The 21,840-nt window shown below is 45.1% G+C and overlaps 2 protein-coding genes and 1 long non-coding RNA gene across 15 annotated transcripts in view; 2 read left to right on the top strand and 1 right to left on the bottom strand.

Annotated features, from left to right (window-relative positions):
* LOC128437454 (NACHT, LRR and PYD domains-containing protein 12) overlaps nucleotides 1-21,840 on the bottom strand; it is a 278,177-nt gene that overhangs the window by 134,876 nt on the left and 121,461 nt on the right. The gene's annotated exons all lie outside the window — the stretch shown is intronic.
* LOC128437456 (BMP/retinoic acid-inducible neural-specific protein 3) overlaps nucleotides 1-21,840 on the top strand; it is a 214,427-nt gene that overhangs the window by 102,407 nt on the left and 90,180 nt on the right. For all 3 annotated transcript variants that reach the window (XM_053419627.1, XM_053419626.1, XM_053419624.1), the window contains exon 3: nucleotides 12,417-12,607. In XM_053419627.1, the coding sequence (XP_053275602.1) occupies nucleotides 12,417-12,607 (191 nt within the window). The remainder of the gene's footprint in view (nucleotides 1-12,416; nucleotides 12,608-21,840) is intronic.
* LOC128437465 (uncharacterized) lies at nucleotides 17,622-19,330 on the top strand. The gene is made up of 4 exons (XR_008338220.1): nucleotides 17,622-18,610; nucleotides 18,781-18,883; nucleotides 18,995-19,075; nucleotides 19,184-19,330. It is a non-coding gene; the product is annotated as an uncharacterized LOC128437465 (long non-coding RNA).

The following is a 21,840-nucleotide window of genomic DNA, read 5'->3' as shown; positions in this document are numbered from 1 at the left end:
TTTGTTTGAATATCTGCACCTCTGAGATTCTACAATAAACCCATCCTGGAACCTGGTAAAACTACCGTCCGCTCTGTCATGACACTGACACACACTGACACAGACTGAAACACACACTCACACACTCACACTGACACACACACACACACACACACACACACACACTCTGATTGAACATGTTATTGATCATGTCTGGACTCACTCAGCCTTCCTGCAGTTCCTCACAGCTGGGATCAGTCTCAGTCGACCCTGGTATGTTGTGTTGAACTTCTTCAGGTCCAACTCATCCAGAACCTCCTCTGACATCTGCAGCATGTAGGCCAGAGCTGAGCAGTGGATCTCAGAGAGTTCCTCCTCTGATCTGTTCTCTGACGTCAGGAACTGTTTCATCTGCTGATGAACTGAGTGGTCGTTCATCTCAGTCAGACAGTGGAAGATGTTGATGCTTCTGTCAGGAGAAATGTCATCACTCTTCATCTCCTTCAGTTTGTTGATGACTCTCTGGATGATCTCTGGATTGTTCTCTGTCTGACCCAGCAGGCCTCCTAAGACTCTCTGGTTGGACTCCAGACTGAGGCCGTGAAGGAAGCGAACAAACAGGTCCAGATGACCATTTGTACTCCAGAGGGATTTCTTTATGGTTCTCCACAGGAGGTCATTCAGGGAGAAGGTACTGTCTGTGTCCTCACATGTTCCCAAGAAGTTGTTGAGTTCTTCTGTGTTCCTCTCGGTGTAACAGTGGAACATGTAGACTGCAGCCAGAAACTCCTGAACGCTCAGATGAACAAAGCAGTAGACTGATTTCTGGAAGATCACACACTCTCTTCTGAAGATCTCAGTACAAACTCCTGAGTACACCGAGGCCTCTGTGACATTAAGACCACACCGCTCCAGGTCTTCTTGGTAGAACATGATGTTTCCTTCCTCCAGATGTTTAAGTGCCAGCCTCCCCAGCTTCAGGAGAACGTCCCTGTCAGCCTCCGTCAGCTGCTGTGGAGTCGTCTCATGTCCCTCACCGTACTTGTTGTTCTTCCTCTTTGTCTGAACCAGCAGGAAGTGTGAGTACAGGTCAGTCAGGGTCTTGGGCAGCTCTCCTCTCTGGTCTGTGGTCAACATGTGCTCCAGAACTGTAGCACTGATCCAGCAGAAGACTGGGATTTGACACATGATGTGGAGGCTCCTGGACGTCTTGATGTGTGAGATGATTCTGCTGCACAGCTCTTCATCACTGAATCTCCTCCTGAAGTACTCCTCCTTCTGGGCCTCAGTGAAGCCTCGTACTTCTGTGACCCTGTCAACACATGTAGGAGGGATCTGATTGGCCGCCGCAGGTCTGGAGGTTATCCAGACGAGAGCCGAGGGAAGCAGATTCCCCCGGATGAGGTTTGTCAGCAGCACGTTGACTGATGACCTCTGTGTGACCTCAGACACAAGCTCCCTGTGGTTGAAGTCCAGAGAAGGTCTGCTTTCATCCAGGCCGTCAAAGATGAACAAAGGTTTACAGACAGCGAGCGTCTCTGCAGTGAGCTTCTGTAACGCTGGATGGAAAACATGGAGCAGCGTGAGAAGACTGTGCTGCTGGTCCTTCACCAGGTTCAGCTCCCTGAACGAAAGCACAGCCAGCAGACCCACATCCTGGTTCTCTAAACCCTCTGCCCAGTCCAGAGTGAACTTCTGCACCAAGAAGGTTTTTCCAACGCCAGCGACTCCGTTGGTCAGGACGACTCTGATGCTGCTCTGCTGGTCAGTGGAGGCTTTAAAGATGTCCTGGACCTTGATGGGAGTGTCCTGGAGGATCTTCATCTTGGAAGCCGTCTCAAGCTGCCTCACCTCATGTTGAGTATTAACCTCTTCACTCTGTCCCTCTGTGATGTAGAGCTCAGTGTAGATCCTGTTGAGGAGGGTTCTACTTCCTGTTTCATCACTTCCTTCAGTCACATGTTCACATCTCCTCCTCACACTGAGCTTATGTTCATCTGAAACCTCCTGCAGACCACGATCTGCTGAAAGACAAGAAACAATGTGAGAGACACAGAATCTGAGAATCTGCTGATTGTTTTCATCAGATACAGAAAAACTACAGAAAATAAAAGCTTTTTAACTTTGTGCTTTTCTAACGATGTTAAATGTTGATGCTGTATGAAGGAACAAAATAAAACCACATGTGCTGTTGTCAGAAGTGAAGACATCAGCAGACACATGTACAGTGCTGCTCTGACCGGCTGTCTGACCTCCAGCTCCTGTTCTGGATCTTTGTCCACACTGGGGACAGGAAGAGTCTCCTGAAGAACCAGACTGGTCCCAGTATGAGGTGATGCACTGTCTGCAGAACCAGTGTCCACAGCTGGTGGAGACTGGATCCTTCAGGACGTCCTGACACGAAGCACAGCAGGACGACTGCTCCTCCTCAGAAACATGACTCCTCTTCCTCTCCCTGTGAAGACATGTCCTGATAACTCACATGTCACAGTCACAGGTTGTCATCACTTCTGTCAAGGAGGTTTTGTGTTCACCCAGTATGTTTGTGTGTGGTTGGTTCGTTAGTGGGATTATAAAAAACAACAGATTACCAGTAAACTTGGTGGAAGATTGTGGTCTGTGAACCAGATCGGGGGGGGGGGGGGGGACCTCTGTCACAGACATGTTCAGAGGACTGATGTTTACCAGTGTGTGGAATTTGGTGCAGATCCAAATCAGAATGAGTCTCTAGTGGATTTCAAAGTGGTTTCATAAGGAGCGTGTTGGTTCTTGGTGGAGGTCTGAGCTCTTTGAGTGATTCTGAGAGATTAGTCACCAACTTCAATGAAGCTGTGTCCTAATGCAGGGGCCACACTAGAGGAAACTAGATCCTCTTCAGAGCAGGTCCCAGTAGAAACAGTCTCTTACTCTGTGTGTGAGGGTCCAGGTTCTTTACTGAAGAATATAGGATGATCCATGGACCAGTCACTCTTCAGAGACAGACAGCTGAACCCTGGAGACTCTGCTCTGTCCTCTTCCTCCTCATAACCACTCATCTTCAGTCTGAGAGGAGAAACACTGTGAGCTCAAACACACACAATGAAGCCAGGTAGTAAACTCAGTGTTTCTTCAAATATAACAAACGCTCCTACACTGTGTCCCTGTTGTCACGTAACCTGAGACAGTTGTAGGTTTAATGTGTTGGACTCAGCCAATCACAGCGTCGAGTCAAACTGTTGATTCACTGACAGAAGTTCATCCTGAATCTTCTTCTCTCTAAAGTCCACGAGCAGAAAACTGACCCAGAGTCAGTGACAGTGAAATAATATGAATGAATAATATAAATGTAGCTGAACACTCACCAGCCTCAGACTTCACGTCTCCTCCGTCTGCTCCTTGAAGTGAGAACCAGTCTGAACACTTTCACTGGAGGCTCCTCCCCCTCTCTGCAGGTACTGGAAATCACATGACTCTGGGTGTGACTGTGTGTGTGTGTGTGTGTGTGTGTGTGTGTTAGTTGTGTTCACACTCACCTGCTCACATTCCTTCCTTCTGCTCGTCCAGGTGAAAATGGAGTCTGACCGCTCCCTGTTCTCAGGCTCCTCCTCCCTGTGGAACCAGTTCACATGAAGCTGAACCTAACCCATGTTTCCTCCTGTGAGGTGAAGGTTGTTATATTTGGTGTTGGAGCTGAATGTGTGACTCCATCTGCAGAACTCTGCCACGTCAGGTCACATTCATACATCGAGAATAATAATTATTAGTTACATGACAGAACTGATAAGATGAACATACCAGGTATTAACAAGAGAGAGAGAGATAGGGAGAGGGAGAGAGAGAGAGAGGGAGAGGGAGAGAGGGAGACAGAGAGAGAGACAGAGAGAGAGAGAGAGGGAGAGGGAGAGAGGGAGAGAGAGAGAGAGAGAGAGAGAGAGAGAGAGAGAGGGAGAGAGGGAGACAGACAGAGAGAGAGAGAGAGACTTTTAAGTTAACTTTTATTTAAATCATTTCATGAAATAAACATAATAAATAACACTTCAATCAGATCATATTTTACACAAGAAACTACATGTCACACTAACCCTAACCCACACGGAAATTAAAAATGAAGGATCAGTGAACCGTCCTCCTCTGTGGAACATAAAACCTGTCCCCCCCCCACTGAGATGTAAAAGCTTCCAGGTTACTGGTCAGGCTGTAGAAGGTGTGTTCTACTTCACGTGAGTTGCTACCAAGCCTTTAAAACACTTCACCACATCAGTCCAGCCTACCCTCAACATCTGGTTCTTCCTGCTCTTCCAGGTGGCCAGTTTGGCCAAACAGGAAGTTCACCAGGACGAGTGTTTCCCTTTTTCTTTTTTTGTATTTAGGCCCAAAAACAAACAAAGGGAGAGAAAAGTTCTCCCCCAGAGCCTCCACCCACTGCTGCAGTTGTCTAAATAAACCCTAAATGCCTCTCGTGAAGGGAACAGGACAGCTCAGCCCCCCCCCCCCCCCCTCCACCACGCATTTGTACAGCAGTTTAATCCAGGAACCCCCCCCCCCCCCCCGAGCACCAAAAGCCTGCAAAGTTGAAAATAAAAACTTGTGATCCACACGGTCAAATGCTTTTTCCTGAGCTGAGACTCAATTAAGCATTTGTGACGATGTGAAAAACCTTTAAGGGCCTTGAAAGTAAAAAAAAGACCTAAAACGCTTTGAAGTGTCCCCCAAACTGGGATCAGGACTGGCATCTGGTCGACTGGAGACTTAAAACCAGTTCCTGTGAACGAGGAGAGATCAGATTTAAAGACGGAGCGGTTTGACAAATCAATAAAAACTCCACGTATGAGCATCAGAATCCAGTCGTTGCCTGTTTTTAATTAACTGCACACCAACACATGTACACACCCCCCCCCCCCCCCCCCCCACCGGGGTCACACAAACACAGGGAAAGCAATGTCTCACCGGAATCAATTTCCAAATTGCCTGTTAATCTTATCTTATTAAAACTACTAAATTAAAGTCCACCCACGAGCTCCACTCTAACCCCGGATGTGTGGCTAAACGAGTCGCTGTGTTCAATTCTACATCTCATATCTGTAGCTGCTCCTCGTGCACGTCCACACCTGGCGTGCACGTCCCAGGCTGTCGGCTGTGGGCTGCGATAGCAAGGATTGTTGAAGTGTACACACACACACACACACACACACACACACAGAGTGGCTGAGTTAACTTGACAGATTGTCATTGGAATACTGTAATGGGACTCAAACCCCCGGACACACACACACACACACACAGACACACACAGACACATAGCAGAGGATTGTGTCACAGCGGGGGGGATGATTGACAGGCCTCAGGATGGTGATGGAGACTGATAGGAGCCCCGGACTTCAGTGTGAACAGCAGGTCGTCTGAGGGAACAGCCGCAGCACAGACTTGGTTGATTTACATGTTGATATGATTCTTAACAGACGAGTCACGGAGGGTTTGGAACTCACGACATTTCGGGTGAATTCACAAATAGAATCGTGAGCTGCGGTTTAGCGGCGGCTCTTGTCTCCGGTGAGAAGTTTGAATCAGAATCATTTGTTTTTAACCAAACCTGCAAAACTTTTATCTCTTTAATTAAATGAGGTTTGTCAGTTGAATTCAATAAAAAGTCTCAACTCACAGGAGAAAAATATTAATTTGTTCTTTCTGTCTAAACGAGGACTGATAATAGCACAGAACTAATTATTCTATTCTATGATATTTTATCATGTCAAAGTATTTATGCAGATTGGAACCTTTTTGAAAAATTGGAAAATTGGACCAGTTAAAGCTCAAAATATTGTAAAATATTTTTAGTGATGTGGTTTGAATTTAACAAGACCCGCATTGCAGACTGCAGGGGGAAGAGACATTGGATTTCAAATAAATCAAATTAATAAATGAAAACAGGTTTACAGGGTAAGAGAAATGAAAGGGACCCAAACTAATGAAGAGGAAACATGAGGGAACAAGTCAGAAGCTAAACAGGAACAATCAGAAACTAAATGGATGAACACTCCACTTATGAAACCACTTTCATATTCACTAGATCCAGATGTTTCTTTTAATTTGGAGCTGCACCAAATTGCACACATGCATAAATATAAGTCTCCTCAAATTAAAATAAATTTTCATCTAGAGACATTCATTCTAAAACGTTGAAAACTTTTGAATCCTGGATCTGTCCCATGATACAGATTCATATCAAAGTTTGAGAGGAGCTTCCATGACTCATCCTCTTATCAAGTTTCCTGGCAAATCATCCAGTAGTTTTTTGGGAATCTCGATAATTAAGGAAAAAGAAATATAAACAAAATCTAAACCAATCATAAAGTCGTTAAAGTCCTTCACAGGAACAGATCAGAAGAGTTTTTATTATTTCTTTAAGTCTATGATGCTCGTCTGTGTTGATTCGTGTCCTCAGCTCTCGTCTGTCTCCCCCTGCAGGTGTCCGGGGGACATTCAGGTGATGCAGGTCCCCCGCTCATCCCAGTGGAGGAGCCAGCGAATGACGAGTGGCCAGGGCTGCTGAACGCCCCCCCCGCCCCCACCGCCGCCACCGCCGCCCGCAGCCCCCTCCCCCCCCCCTCGCCCCCTCCACCTCTGATGGCTCTATGGGGCGTGGTCAGCCTCAGCTTCTCCACCAGATACAAGATCTACAGGTAGGTCAGGAGGAGGAGGAGGAGTTCACCCCTGCTTCATCGTTACTGCCGTGTGAAAATGTCACAACAATAGTTATCCTCCATAATTTAAGACCTTTTCTTGGTGGGATCCACACGAGGCTTCGGGGAGAAACACCTTTAAAGAGGTTTTTGAGGATTCAGCATCATTCTTTAATGTGGAGGGAGAGAAACCCTGCATGAGGCCATTAATACTGCACACACAGGATATACACTGCATATATCCTCAACTGCTTCGTTAGAGGAAAAATATATAGGCTCGATTTAGAGAAGTGTTCTTCATAATTAATGTGGACCATGAATTCCTGCAGCTTCAAGGCCAGGCCCCAGAAACTTATACAGATCCTCACCTGACCCGTATTAAAGCGCTGCGGAGAGAATTACCCAGCATGCATTGAAATGTGCTGCAGCTAAATCAGGTGGAGTCGAAATGAAATGATAGAGATGAGGGAGGAGGGGGAAGTGAACTGTATTCTGCTCCGGCTGACTCCACCTGCGAGTGGACATCCGCTGCGATGTGATTGGTCGAGGAGGAGCAGGTTCGAGTCGAGGTCAAGGTCACTCAGAGGTCGTGCTCCTCCTAATTAACCACGCTGCAGCTGCACGGGGGCTTTTCTGTTTTATTACCCGTACATTTACCCGCCTTTTTTTTATCGCGACATCAAAATGATGTAAGGGAGAAAATGCAACACAACTGGATGTGTGATGCTAGTGCACACAGTGGAGGGAGGACGTGCTCTGTGCGTTCCAGGCTGCTTAGTAGGCACACTGCAGTATTTGGCCTGTCGTGCAGGAAGGTTCCTCACAGCCAGCGTTCACAAGATGTCTGGCTCTCACCTCCACGGAATCACAATGCGTGACGTGCAGACGTGTCGCTGTCGACCGGTTCTGCCGCCGGGCGGGTCACCTGATCAGGTGGGGGAATGGAATATGTTAATGAGCGACTGGAAAATGAAGCAGATGATTTGTCGCGGCACGCACCGAGGCGTCGGCATGTGACCGGATCCGAGGAGCCGGCTCGTGAATCAAACCCGTCGTCATTCAGGAGGACGACGTCCAGGCCTCGGGAGAAAGAGACGGAAAGGGTTCCTGACATCTCTGGATTCGCATCTGGATGTTTTACGGCTCCACCGATCGGCTGCCGTGTCAGAGGGGTTTAATATTTCCTTCCCTGGCAAAAGGCGGCGGCCCCGTTTGGAGCCGAGCTGCAGGAGCGGTGAGATTAATAGTGTTATCATGTGGCCAAGTGATTAGTGAGCTCTTAGTACTTATTACTCTGCATTATCACAGAACCCCCTGAGAGGCTCCTGTCAGCTCGGGGGGGGGGGGGGGGGCGTTTGAGGCCCTCTGGATCACCACAATGCAGCAGTGATTAATAGTGATGATATTAAAAGGAAAAAACTAACCTAAAAAGTAAATAGCCTGTAAATCTTCCCCAAATTGAATTCACTTGGATTCTGTCCCGTTCGATGTTTTGGGAAAAGACTCCAACAAAGACAAGAGGGACACAGCTGCTGTGTGGCTTCTGTTTGAGCAGATATAACATAACGTCTTTATTTCAGTGCTGTGGTGATTGTTTTTCAGAAACGCACATCTGGAGTTGGCTCATAAAAAATTCAGCCGGTTTGTTTTATTGTGAAATTGCAATATTCTCTCCAGGGGGCGACACCCTGCTGTGTGTTGCTCTGGAACACACGTCCTGTCGGTTTCCTCATCGAGGCCGAGCCCTCGCGTGCCAACTGGAAAATAACACAACGCTGGGATGTCAACGAAATCAAGTCAAACTTTATTTCAAATTTGAAACTTGAAATGAACCACCAGTGCTGTTCTGAACTCGCCTTTTTAACGTTGGGGTCAATTTCCGTACTGGATTTGTGAATTAATTTAATATAACACGTCCTCAAAGGGATTTTCCTAATTAAATATCTTTAATAGCAAAGTCGCTCAAGGTTAAAATGTGATTTAAAGTGTGAAAAGTAAAGAGTATGGATTTGTTTAAATGGATTCAGCCGATCGTCCCTGGATCAAACCTCCACATGAAAGCTGCTGGAGAAGACTATTCCACTCAAAGAGCTTTTCATCCATTCATAGAGTTTATATACAGCTCCTCTATCACTACATCAATGTGATGGATGCATGATGGCTTCAGGTTCACCTCAACATGGACTGAAGGATCCAGGGATTGAATCTATGACCTTGTGGGTAGTAGACGACCCGCTTTGCCTCCACAGCCGCCCCCAGAAACGCCTCCCATCTAATTTCCTTCTTTAATGTATTTCGAACATGTGGTGAAAATAAAACAAAGTCTACAAATAATAAAACTATTTAAGCCAAATATGCGAAAAAGAGGGAGGCCAAGTACAAACTTGTTTAATCCCTCCTTCTCTATAAATCCAGAATTAATAATAATCTTTCTATGTATCTATAAATGTGTTGTTTTTTACCTTTGCTCTATGTTGATTATATGTACAAATACTAAATATAAGGCGATATAGATATTTAAACATGTATAATTTGATATAAACTCATTTAAATTCTTATTTAAAGCAAAAATGGATGAAGATAAACTCAGTAAAGTGACTTCAAACCAGGGATTAGTTTAAAAAAGGTTTAAATTACAGCACAGTGTCAAAGCATCAGTTAGCGTCCACACATAATGAATTAAAAAGCAAGGAGATATCTTTAGTTATTGTCTCCAGGACGTGCCCACCCTGTGAGTTCACCTCCATCAAAGGAGAAGCAGCTTGGTGTTTGATAGAAGATCCTCTTCAGACACACGGAGCAGCAGCAGATCTCTGTGAATCCTCAGGGAGTCTGCAGCTTCTCTGAGGAGCATCGAGGATGTAGAGCAGATTCTCTCACCGATGCTCCTCAGCCTCATCCCCTCACCTGAAATCCCCCCTCAGGTCTCAGCAGCTCCACGTTGCTGCTTGTGGTGAACAATCTGATAGAATCTAATAATGCTTTCCCTCAGTCTCGATATCAAATATCACTTCTTTATTTTTTGCTAAAGTCATAAGAGACGCTACATTAGATATTCTACCCTGAGCGAGCTCTGTTAATCGTTCAGGTTTTTCCTTTGGTTCTCACTCGTGTTCAATTTGTTGGCGCTGCAGGCGACTCTCTGGTGGAGATGATTCCACTGCAACGGAGAAAAGACCACAACAGAAACATGAGAGGATCCAGCACTTTGCTCTCAACTCAAACATATAAATATCTTCTGCACGGATAGCATGTAGCAGGTGCCTGAATCTTGACTCTTTTAAAACCAGCAGCGTTTTGCTCACATCTCGTTGTGTCAGCAGATTCTGAGCAGCTGCATTTCAGATGAAGTGAGACGCTCACGTCCTGACGTGTCGAGAAGATCCAACCGGCCGCAGCGATACATAAATCTCCAGCTTGTGTTTGCTGTAAATGATCATTTGTGACAAGTCCACGTCGGGCGGAGCGGCTCATCTCTCTGGTGCAGAACGCAGGGAGGAGGCGGCGGAGGAGAGGGTGATTGAAAGTGACACCATTATTTTCTGGTCTGGTCTTCGTCCATGTGCAGACCAGACCTCCTGCTAAATCCTCATGATTTATTATTCATTAATTATCTAGTCTGCTCGGTTAAGCTCTGGGACAAACGATGGAATCCTGCTGTTTCTGTCGTATAAATATAACAGCGTGGTGTTCTGAGGGTTATTCTGTAAACGCTCTTTAATTTTGGAAAAGTTGAATTATCCTGGGACCCAAAAATCCCTTCATATCAATCGTACCGGACATGATCCCAGTGCTGAACTGAACTCTGAGCACACATGTTGGTTATTGCACATCGATGTACTGCATACATTTGTTTATGCCGTCTTTTTTACTGGCAATAATAAACACTCTTTCATTTCATAAACCGGGGAACTGACAAACTCATTACAGCTCAGCATGTCTCCAATTTGCAGCTACAATAGTGGCAGATTCTAAATCCGTTGTATTTTTGGAACAACAGATCCCTGATTGGCCGACAGACGCAGACAGAAGCATTTCTAGTTTTTTTATTTTTGTCAGTGAGCGACCGTCAGTTTTTCCAGGTGAAATAAAACCGCTGCTGGCGGATTTAATCAACTGTAACCAGACGGATAATTAAGATGAATTCTGTGAGTTGGATGAAAACTCTCTCTCTGTCTCTCTCTCTCTCTCTCTCTCTCTCTCTCTCTCTCTCTCTCTCTCTCTCTCTCTCTCCCCTTGATTTTTAAACGTTTCAACGAACTCGACAGAAAATGAGAATTCAGCAGAAAGGTCTTCATGCATGATGATCTTGCAACGTCAGTGCAGCGATGATACAACTACAGAGTCTCAGGTGATGATCCTCGTATGAAATTAAGAAGCAGGTTCATAGTCAGAGCTGCTTCTGCCAGATATAGTGTTTTAGATCATTAGAAGGAAAACACGTCCTCAGGAATCAGATGACATTGGCTTCAGTAAAGTCCACAGTTTGTGTTGATGAAAGGTTTTAGAGTCGGCTCTTCTCTGGGAAACAGATGGACGTGGAGCAGGAACTCGGTCATAGTAAGTAGCTGCATAACAGACTGCAGCAGAATAATACTCCACCGGCGGCACAGAAATCCCTCTTCAGAGATGTGTGAATACCTGCAAACGCCTGTGTACTGTAAACACACCGCTCCCACCACCAATCACAGTAACCCAGTTCTCCCTGTTTCTGCAGCGTGATGAATGGACGAGCGCTAATGGTCGTCTGAGCGGAGAGAGAGAAACAAACTCATTTAAGATGCTGGATTGGCCCAGAGCAGATCTTCTCTCAAAGAGCAACACTTGCCAATTACTTCAGACCCGACTCCTTTGTTAGGAAAGGTTTAGTGTGAGTGGTTGCATATAATGCAGTCACCCCCCCCCCCCCCCCCCGGCTGCAGCCCTGCACGCTGGCTCCCGGCCACAAACAGGAGAATGAGGAGTTTGTCTTGGGCTGCAGCCAGAGATGTGCCTCCGTGGTTCTGAATGGATTGCCTGCGTGTTCAGAGAAACATGGACTTAATGTAATTAATAAATAGATTGTGATATTAAGAGGCCGCCCTTCAGCAGCCGGGGGGAAAGACAGACCGTCGGCAGAAAAATGTCCCCGAAGCATTAACGCTGCGTTACGATGAGAAATGGAATGTGCACTCAGAGCAAAGTGTGTGTGTGTCTGTGTGTGTCTGTGTGTGTGTGTGTGTGTGTGTGTGTGTGTGTGTGTGTGTGTGTGTGTGTGTGTGCTGCACCGAGGCTCCTGCTCTTATGAGGGGCTGATAGCTGTGATCAGAGGGGGCTGGTAGAGGGAGTGATGTCCTGACTGAGGTCAAATATCTTTGTGCTTCACAGGAAAAGCTCGGGCTGAGCTGCTTCCACCTGGGATTCGGTCTCCGAGCAGAGCAGGTGGCAGGTTGTTTTAAAAACCACGGAAAAGAGCTAAATCGTAGTGAAATTGGGAGAAAATGAGCAACGTGCTGGTTTGAGAAGTTTTCCAGATGCAAACTCAGGCTCAGAAAATCTGAGTAAAAAATAAGATCTGACACAATTTAACACCCGATTTGAGGGAAGTGCATCGTTTCAACTCCTCAGCAACGAGAGCTTAGAAGCAAAGATACTGACAAACACCGAAAGTCACTCAAGATGTCTACGCTTTGATTTCATGTCAGAGTCGTGCAGCTCAGCAGTTCACTGAGTTTATCCTCTGAAGCCCTTTAATGGCGGCAGGTGATGTGACCACACTCCCTTCTCCCCCCCGTGCAGGAGAGGAGGCCTTGACGATCTTCGTGGACAAGAGGAAGCTGAGTAAGAAAGCGGAGGTGAGCGATTACTCGGGCAACTCCTCCGCCGTGACGCTGGAGGCTCTGCACCAGCTGGCCGCCTCCTACTTCATCGACAGGGAGAGCACCCTGCGCAAGCTGCACCACATCCAGATCGCCTCCACCGCCATCAAGGTAACGCCTCTGTTCCCGAGACGCAACCCAAGTCACACACACCGAATTATAGAAAGATTCTGTTTACTTCTGATTCTCCGTGATTCATCAATCTCCTCAAAGTCACTTCATCCCAGCAGATGAAAACCAGTCGGTGTGAAGCAGGAAGGTTCATCCTCCTGGCAGATCTGTGTCTCCATCTTTCATCGCAGTCAATCCTCTACTTCTGTTTTAAAGTTTTAACTGGTTATAAAACAATCTGCTTTTCATATTGCTGCCTCTTTATGACCCACATCAGAACAAGGAGACGATCAGGAGTAAATCCTCTTTGTCTGTGGTCAGGCCTGAAACCATTCACCTGTGTTGCTAAGCTACACACTTTGCTAATTATAATATTGAGCTAATAACCAGAGCAAAGTCACATCATTAGTTCTTATGAGGCAGGTTGATCTCCAGGAAGCACAGAAGAGAAGAAACCGAAATTAACTTTGAAAGATCAGTGGCTACTCAGTAAAATAAGTTGATTAAGGCAAAGTCGGGACGTGAATAGAGCCGATCAAACAGTATTAGTCCAAATAAATCAAGTATTTTATGAATAATATCAACAAAGGTCTGGAATATTACGTTCATGTGTCTCCTCCCCTTACATCTCACTGGTTTTGATAGTAAACATGAACGTTGACAGTAATGGTTCATGATTTCTTCAGTTTTAATATTCAGGATTCACCTCAGTGCCAAGAGAAGCTTCTTCAGAAACCCCTTCGCTGCATTAAATATGAATTACCTTTGGGAGAAGTGATGTGAGTTTCTGTCCCCATACTTTTTCTTATCTTCTATTTATGAAGAAATATTGAAATACTGTCACAATAAGATCAGATAAGAAAGATAATCCTTTAGTGGAGGAGTGTGGAACCTGACAGCAGCAAGAGGCAGAAATAGACATCAGTAAAGTAAAGTTATAATAAGAAGCATACTTATAAATGTGGGAGAACATATGTGCAGTGAATGGGATTATATATTGAAGGTGAGTTTCACTGACAGAAATGAAGATCGCACAGATACTGAGTGCAAAACCTGAGTTATGCAGAATATAGTATAGAACAGTAGAGAGTAGATCTGTAATCATCCACGACACCTCGGTACAGACAGTATTTAATGATGATACCAGCAGATCCAGGACTCAAGATTAAATGTATTGTTGTTTTGTGACATAACAAATTTAAGAAGTTGCCAAGTTGAGAAATCAGACAAATATTAAATAACAAAATAATATACAGTGAACTTGTGAAGAGAGTGTGAAATTGTGTTGACACATTGTTATAAATCCTTTCATAAAAAACACTTAATAGATTTTAATTGTAACTTAAACTTGGTTTTATGCGTTATAACAATCGTCAACACTGTCCTTGTAATAATCAAATCATAACAGAGAGGCCGAGCAGAGACGATGCTTCTTATCAGCCTGTGTGTTATGAGATATGATCTCCAGCTCCAGGAAGCACACAGAGTTTAGGGTGAAGCAGCTTGACGAGCACATACGGTGACAAGAGGACGATGAATGAATCAGGTGAAACTCGGCTCAGATCTCAGGTCTGTGCTTCCGGCTGTCGCCTGCAGGTTGCACGGGGTTAACGGGGTGACGGAGGCAGGAGATGACCCTCCTCTACACCTCCTCTACACCTCCTCTACACCTCCTCTACACCTCCTCTACACCTCCTCTCATTCCTCCTCTACACCTCTTCTCATTCCTCCTCTACACCTCCTCTATGCCTCTTCTACACCTCCTCTATGCCTCTTCTACACCTCCTCTACACCTCCTCTATACACCTCCTCTCATTCCTCCTCTACACCTCCTCTACACCTCCTCTACACCTCCTCTACACCTCCTCTACACCTCCTCTCATTCCTCCTCTACACCTCTTCTCATTCCTCCTCTACACCTCCTCTATGCCTCTTCTACACCTCCTCTATGCCTCTTCTACACCTCCTCTACACCTCCTCTATACACCTCCTCTCATTCCTCCTCTACACCTCCTCTACACCTCCTCTACACCTCCTCTACACCTCCTCTACACCTCCTCTCATTCCTCCTCTACACCTCTTCTCATTCCTCCTCTACACCTCCTCTATGCCTCTTCTACACCTCCTCTATGCCTCCTCTACACCTCCTCTCATTCCTCCTCTACACCTCTTCTCATTCCTCCTCTACACCTCCTCTATGCCTCTTCTACACCTCCTCTATGCCTCTTCTACACCTCCTCTACACCTCCTCTATACACCTCCTCTCATTCCTCCTCTACACCTCCTCTCATTCCTCCTCTACACCTCCTCTCATTCCTCCTCTACACCTCCTCTCATTCCTCCTCTACACCTCCTCTCATTCCTCCTCTACACCTCCTCTCATTCCTCCTCTACACCTCCTCTCATTCTTCCTCTATACACCTCCTCTCATTCCTCCTCTACACCTCCTCTCATTCCTCCTCTACACCTCCTCTCATTCCTCCTCTACACCTCCTCTCATTCCTCCTCTACACCTCCTCTCATTCCTCCTCTACACCTCCTCTCATTCCTCCTCTACACCTCCTCTCATTCTTCCTCTATACACCTCCTCTCATTCCTCCTCTACACCTCCTCTCATTCCTCCCTGTACTTATAATCAAAGCTCTGTCCTCTCGCTGCCGTGCATTGTGTGCAGGGGAGGGGGGGGGGGGGGGGGGGGGGGGCACCTCTTCCACAGCTGAGGTGCAGAGGCTGATGCTTTTGTCTGTTTCATTTCTTGGGGAATTAGAGGGTTTTTCTTTTTGTAGCCAGAGAAAAGGAACCGAGGAGGTGGAGAAAGGAAATGGGGCTTTCATGCTCCGAAGGCAGGAGAGAGGAGAGAGGAGAGAGGAGAGAGGAGAGAGGAGAGGGGAGAGGGGAGAGGGGAGAGAGGAGAGGGGAGAGGGGAGAGGGGAGAGGGGAGAGAGGAGAGAGGAGAGCTTCACCTCCATCACGGGGGAGAGAGAGAGGAGAGAGGAGAGGGGAGAGAGGAGAGAGATTCCTCTGCTCATCTTTTCCACAGGGCGTTGACCCACACCGAGGCGGCACAGATGCAACTAAGCACTCTGAATGAATGAATTCAAACTCAAACAGGTTGGGGGGGGGGGGTTAAACGGGAGAGGGCTGTCGAGGCAGAGGCCCCCCCCCCCAGAGCCGGATTAACGCAAAGGCAAACTAGGCACGTGCCTAGGGCCTGATTGGCAGGGAGGGGCCCAGACAGAGGGACCAAAAAAAAAAAAAAAAATAAAATAAAATAAAAATATACAAATATCCTATCTACAATTTATTTCAGTTTTAATATATCAATATTTATTAATTAACTAAAAATAGTGACGTTGTTTATCTCTTAACGTTACGTTACGTGACGTCACATTAACGCCAGACAGTTAAGTCCAGTGCGGAGGTCCGCCGGTCAGGACTAAGCGGGACAATTAAGCTAGCAGGCAGGCAGCCAGGTCGTTTTTTGAGTAGGCTAACATTCAAGATGCTTTCAGGTGCAGCAAAACGTAAAAAGAAGAAAAATGAAGAGGAACAAAAGAAGAGACAGCGGGGGGCTATACAGAAGTTTCTGTCGGGCAGCCGCCCGACAGCTGTAAACCTGCTAGTGTTAGCAGAGCCAGAGGCCGAGCCAGGCCCGGAGACGCGGCCCGAAGACGCAGCGGAAGACGCTTCGGCGCCTTCAACATCAGCGCCATCACAGGAGAATGACAAAATGATGGAAGAACAGCAGCCGGCCAGAAAAAGTGAGCCCAATATAGTTTTGACGGAGCCTCTAGACCCGGAAAGGGTATTGACAAGCTATCCATCTGATCCTGCAAAGTGGGACCAAATTGACGACAGGATGCGGATGCGTGAGTACTTTGCACTAAACCATCCCTGTCAAAATATTGGAGATTTCTCTGCATCACAGAGAAAATATGGAGACATTAACCAAAGCTTAACTAAGGAACATTTCTTTAGAAAAAAGCTAAATGGAGAAACCCTGTCAAGAAGATGGTTAGTGTACTCACCGTCTACTGGCACTGTATTCTGTTACTGCTGCAAGTTGTTCAGTATAAGAGACAATCAATTTGTCACTGGATTTAATGACTGGAAAAACTGTGCTAATCGCTTGCATGAACATGAGAATGGTATGGATCATCGCACTGCTGTGCTGAGTCTATCATCACTTGGAAATAAAAATGCACGCATAGATTCAAACATAGTACAGCAACAGGAGTCTGAGAGAGCATACTGGCTCAACATTCTGAAACGTATAGTGGCAACTATTCAGTTTCTTTCTTCGCGAGGACTGCCCTTCCGTGGGGACGATGAGGTAGTAGGATCACCCCACAATGGGAACTTTTTGGGCTGCTTGGAGTTAATTAGTCGCTTTGATCCACTACTGTCAGAACATCTAGCCAGATACGGAAACAAGGGCAGGGGAAATACCAGTTACCTGTCCTCTACAGTTTGTGATGAGTTTATTCAGCTGATGGCTGAGAAGGTTCTGCATGCTATTGTAAAAGAAGTTAAAGATGGCAAGTATTTCTCCATCATTGTGGACTCAACACCTGACATCACACATGTTGATCAGCTCTCTTTGATCATTCGCTATGTCCTGAAGAAAAGTGGGGAGCCTGTCGAGAGATTTTTGGAGTTCATAACACTACATGGTCATACTGCAGAACACATGGAGGAAACACTCAAATCTGAGTTAAAAGAACTGGACATTGATTTGATGGACTGTCGTGGGCAGAGCTATGACAATGCAAGTAATATGGCAGGGAAATATTCTGGACTGCAGGCAAGAATAAAAAATAAAAATCCTAATGCTGACTTCATACCATGTTCTGCACATTCTCTTAATTTAGTTGGTGCATGTGCAGCAGAATGTTGCCTAGAAGCAGTTTCATTTTTTGGCTTCATTCAAAATCTCTACAACTTTTTCTCAGCTTCAACTCGGCGGTGGGAGATTTTAACAGCCCACCTCACAAAATGCGAGCGAGGTCTGACACTGAAGAGCCTTTCCGGCACAAGGTGGTCTGCGAGAGCTGATGCAACAAAAGCTCTGAGATTTGGCTACAAAGCTATTCAAGATGCTTTGAATGAAATCAAAGTTGACCATGGAACCCCCAGAGCTGCTCAATATGAGGCGTGTCAATTAATAACAGTGATGGACACCCTTGAAACTGCAGTTATGACAGTAGTGTGGGATGACCTGCTGAGAAGAATCAATTTAACCAGCAAAGCATTGCAGCAGGTACAAATTGATGTATGTACTGTTCCTATTCTGTACAGTTCACTCATAGAGTTCATAGGACAAGCCAGAAATGATTTTGATGTCTATGAAGCAGAGGCCAAAACCTTCACAGCAACAGAGGGATACAAAGCAGATAGCCAAAGAAGACGAGTGAAGAAAGTTTTGTTCGGTGAGTCTGCAGGTCCAGAGGTGCAGCGCTCAGGCCGTGAAGCATTCCTGATTGACTCACATTATGTCATCTGTGACTGCTTGTCACAAGAATTGAAACGACGCAAAGACGCATACAAAAATGTGGAGGAGAAATTTGGTTTCCTTACTAAAACGAAATCAATGGACATTGAACAAATCCATGCAGCCACAGAAAAGCTGAAGAAAATATACCCTCAGGATCTTGAGGAGGACTTTACAGCAGAGTTTTGCCAGTTCATCTCAATGGTAAAAGATGAAGAATCAGTCATGGCCATGTACAAGAAGCTCCTAGAGCTAGGCTTGAGGGATGCTTTCCCTAATGTGGACATTTGCCTTCGCATGTATCTGACATTACCGATTGCAAACTGTTCAGGAGAAAGATCATTTTCTTTGTTGAAACGAGTGAAAACATACCGGAGAGCAACAGTAACAGAAAAAAAACTGAATGCCTTTGCCCTGTTGGCAATTGAGAATGGATTTACAACCTCCCTGGATTTTGAAGACATTATCGAGGACTTCGCCTCATCAAAACTTAGGAGAAAGCATCTGTAAAGGTAAGTTTCCCATTTTAAAATCAAATGTAAAATGCATATAAATTAAATGTATAATATAGGGCTATACTTTCTACTATAATGAAATGAAATATGAGGAACAAACCAAGTATATTCAAATCTCAAACAGCTGTCTTTCATCTTATGTATACATTTTATTATTTCTCCACAAGATCGTGATGATGCTGTCAAGACGTGTTTCTGCTGCGATGGAGGCCTGCGATGCTGGAAGGCTGAAGATTATCCCTGAGTGGAGCATGCTAAATGGTTTCCTCAGTAAGTGCTGCTGGTTTTATTTATTATTATTTATTGTTGGACAGTTTCTAAATGGTCTTGATAAATGTGAAGCGTTCATGTTTGTCTTCTTGTTCCTGTACTTAATCACAGGTGTGAATATGGGCTCCAGGAGAAGGGACAAGAATTTTTGTTCACCCAATTCAGGCTCGTTTTCCTTGGCTGTCTGAGCAGGTTAGTAAAGAAAAAATATACAAAAAAATATAAACATAAGGTATGGATCAAGTTATTTAATGATTGCTTATTTTTCTACGATGTTTCTGTGATTAAATCTGCTTTTAGAGTGCAGTCTAGTAAAGCACACCGTCCAGAGAAACATCCAGACCAGTGGAGAGAACTGCTGAACAGTCCAGACCAGGAGCTGAGCTGCTGAGTGTTGAATACCAGAAAATGGAAGAGAGGTGATGGTTGTCCATGAAAATAAACATCTTTCTCACTACAGCACACTTTCTCTTACTGCAAATTTTATTGGTCTTTGTATATTTGACTACTTATTTAACTATTCAATTTAATCAACACATTTAATTAAGATTTTCTGCAAAATGCAATAGCTTACAACATTTATCTGATTTGCTCTGTTTACATAGCAATGCTGACACCTATTGGTGATTTACTGGTACTACTGCCTTAACAATGACACTCGCAATGGATAGGACAAGGATAATTTAATAGCATTTAATAGAGCCATGTAATAACGTATAAATCATAAAAATCAAAAAATAGTCTGTTTAATGTACGACACATCCAAAGACTACGCTATGTAAAATGTGAATTAACTTCTTATTAGTAACTTGGGTAAGTTTCAGATTTCAATTCATAAATAACATCAATGGAGGGGGGCCCAAAAAATACAGTCTGCCTAGTGTAGTCCATTTATTTAATCCGGCTCTGGGCGTACGGCTGCCGGAACGACAGACACCACACCTGCACCGACATGTCTGCAAAACAAGCGCACCCCACACCTTCTGACGTGTGAGGGAAACAAACACCCCCCCTCAGATGTGGAATGAAGTTTGTCACAAACCGGTTTCCGTACAGCTCAAAGTCTCGGCGGTGAAATCCTTTGATCTAACTTTAATTCATCAGTTTCTCAGTTTGATGACGTTGATTCTCGCTCGTTGGTTTTTACAGAGAATCTACTTCCTGTTTACGTTTTTCTTCTGTGTAAAACAATGTGCAGCTCCTGAGCAGCTCAGTGGTTATACTGCCCCCTACACATTCACCAAGCTACTGCAGCAGGTTAGATACTCCAGTATTTTCATTTTTACACTGATGAAAAAATAAAGTTACACAAAAACCTTAAAATAAAAAACTAATTGCTCGTGATTTTTCAATCTATTGTTATTTTCATTAAAATTAATAAAAGCATGAATCATAAATAAACAAGGTAACGCAAAAATACGAGAAGAAGAGGGAGAGATTGGGTAAGAAGAAAAAAAGGCAGGATAACAAAGAGAGAACTGGAACGAGTGGCGACTGTGAGAGAGAGAACAAGAAGAAGGGAGCGGGTGAGAGGAGAAGAGCAGAGTGGGGGGGGGGGGGGGGGGGGGGGCATAGTAAGGAACAGGTGGTGGGGGGGAGAAGGTTAAGCCTGTTTCCAGTGCTGCGTGGACAGATGTGTGGACGGACCGCTAGCGATCGCTGAATGTTTGGCAAACTGTTCAACACAACAGGCCCAACATGTCCACTGTCTTCAGGACATCATCTCTCAGACACTTTCTGTCCCTTGTCTCTTCTGTGAACCTCCCATCATCAATTATTTCCCAGCATGCAGCTGTTCCCAGAGGCTGCTACAGTCTCCCCCTGGTGGTTGTTCTGAGGTGTTGGTCGAGAACGTACAACAAGAATCTTCATCTACGTTTGTATAAAACGTCCTCGGGTTGGTTTTCTATTAAATATGGTAAAATGTTTATGAAACAGTTTCCTCAAAGACTTAAAGATGCTCTGCTCTTCATCAACTCTTCTTCATACTGTAAATGTCTCATTCACTTTTCTTCTGCTGGTTTCCATTATGTCAAACTGGTGATTTTGTTCTTTTACCTGCACCAAGGACGAGATGTTTCCACCAGTTTGTTTGAAGAGGAAAGAAAAGCTGAGTCATGATTCCAGTGAAGTCGGTGGAAGGATGTTTATTGAGCATTAAAGCAGAGACAAGTAGAAACAGAACTTTTCTCTCTGAGATGTTTTTCTTCTCGTTACATCTGGTTTGTCACAGAGGAAATGATCCATGTGTTTGACTCATAGACTGAATATAAAGGCTTTGACTGGGATGTGCTGCTGTTATACTGCAGCGCCACCTGTGGGTCAAAAGTAGAAAAGCCACCACCGCTCTGCACCTGATGCAGAAATGAAAACGTCCCATTTTTAAATCCAGAGTTTTGATCTTTTGTGTCAAAGACAAAACTCTGATTTTAAACTCAAAGTGATTTCAATGTGTTTAACTTTGTGTTGAACTAAATCAATTTGTGACGTGAATCCAGGAACTTTAAGATCATAAACAAACATCTACACAGAATGTGGTTCTACACACATGGAGACACACTGAGGGACAAAGGTGGACAATAATAAAGACAAACTTAAACACACTGTATGTGACTCTTTATAGAGGGTTTATATATTCTGCTTGTGTTGTGTCATTTCAATAAACACATTCTTCATGTGAATAAACACAATCGGGGCAGGAAGGTTGCTGGTTTGAATCCGGTTCAGATGGGGTCTTCCTGTGTGGAGTCTGCATGTTCTCCCCGTGTTTTCTCCAGGTGCTCCGGCTTCATCTCACAAACACATGCAGATTAGGGGTTGTGTAGATTGGAGACTACACACAAGCTGCTGCTGCTTCAGCCTCTGGATCCTCAGGACACAGCTCAGCCTCCGTCCACACACACTGTCCTCTTCACACTGTCCTCTTCACACTGTCCTCTTCACACTGTCCTCTTCAC

This window comes from Pleuronectes platessa, chromosome 3, assembly GCF_947347685.1.
Source record: "Pleuronectes platessa chromosome 3, fPlePla1.1, whole genome shotgun sequence".
In the NCBI taxonomy this organism is placed as follows: domain Eukaryota; kingdom Metazoa; phylum Chordata; class Actinopteri; order Pleuronectiformes; family Pleuronectidae; genus Pleuronectes; species Pleuronectes platessa.
This window is presented reverse-complemented; position numbering and strand designations above follow the sequence as displayed.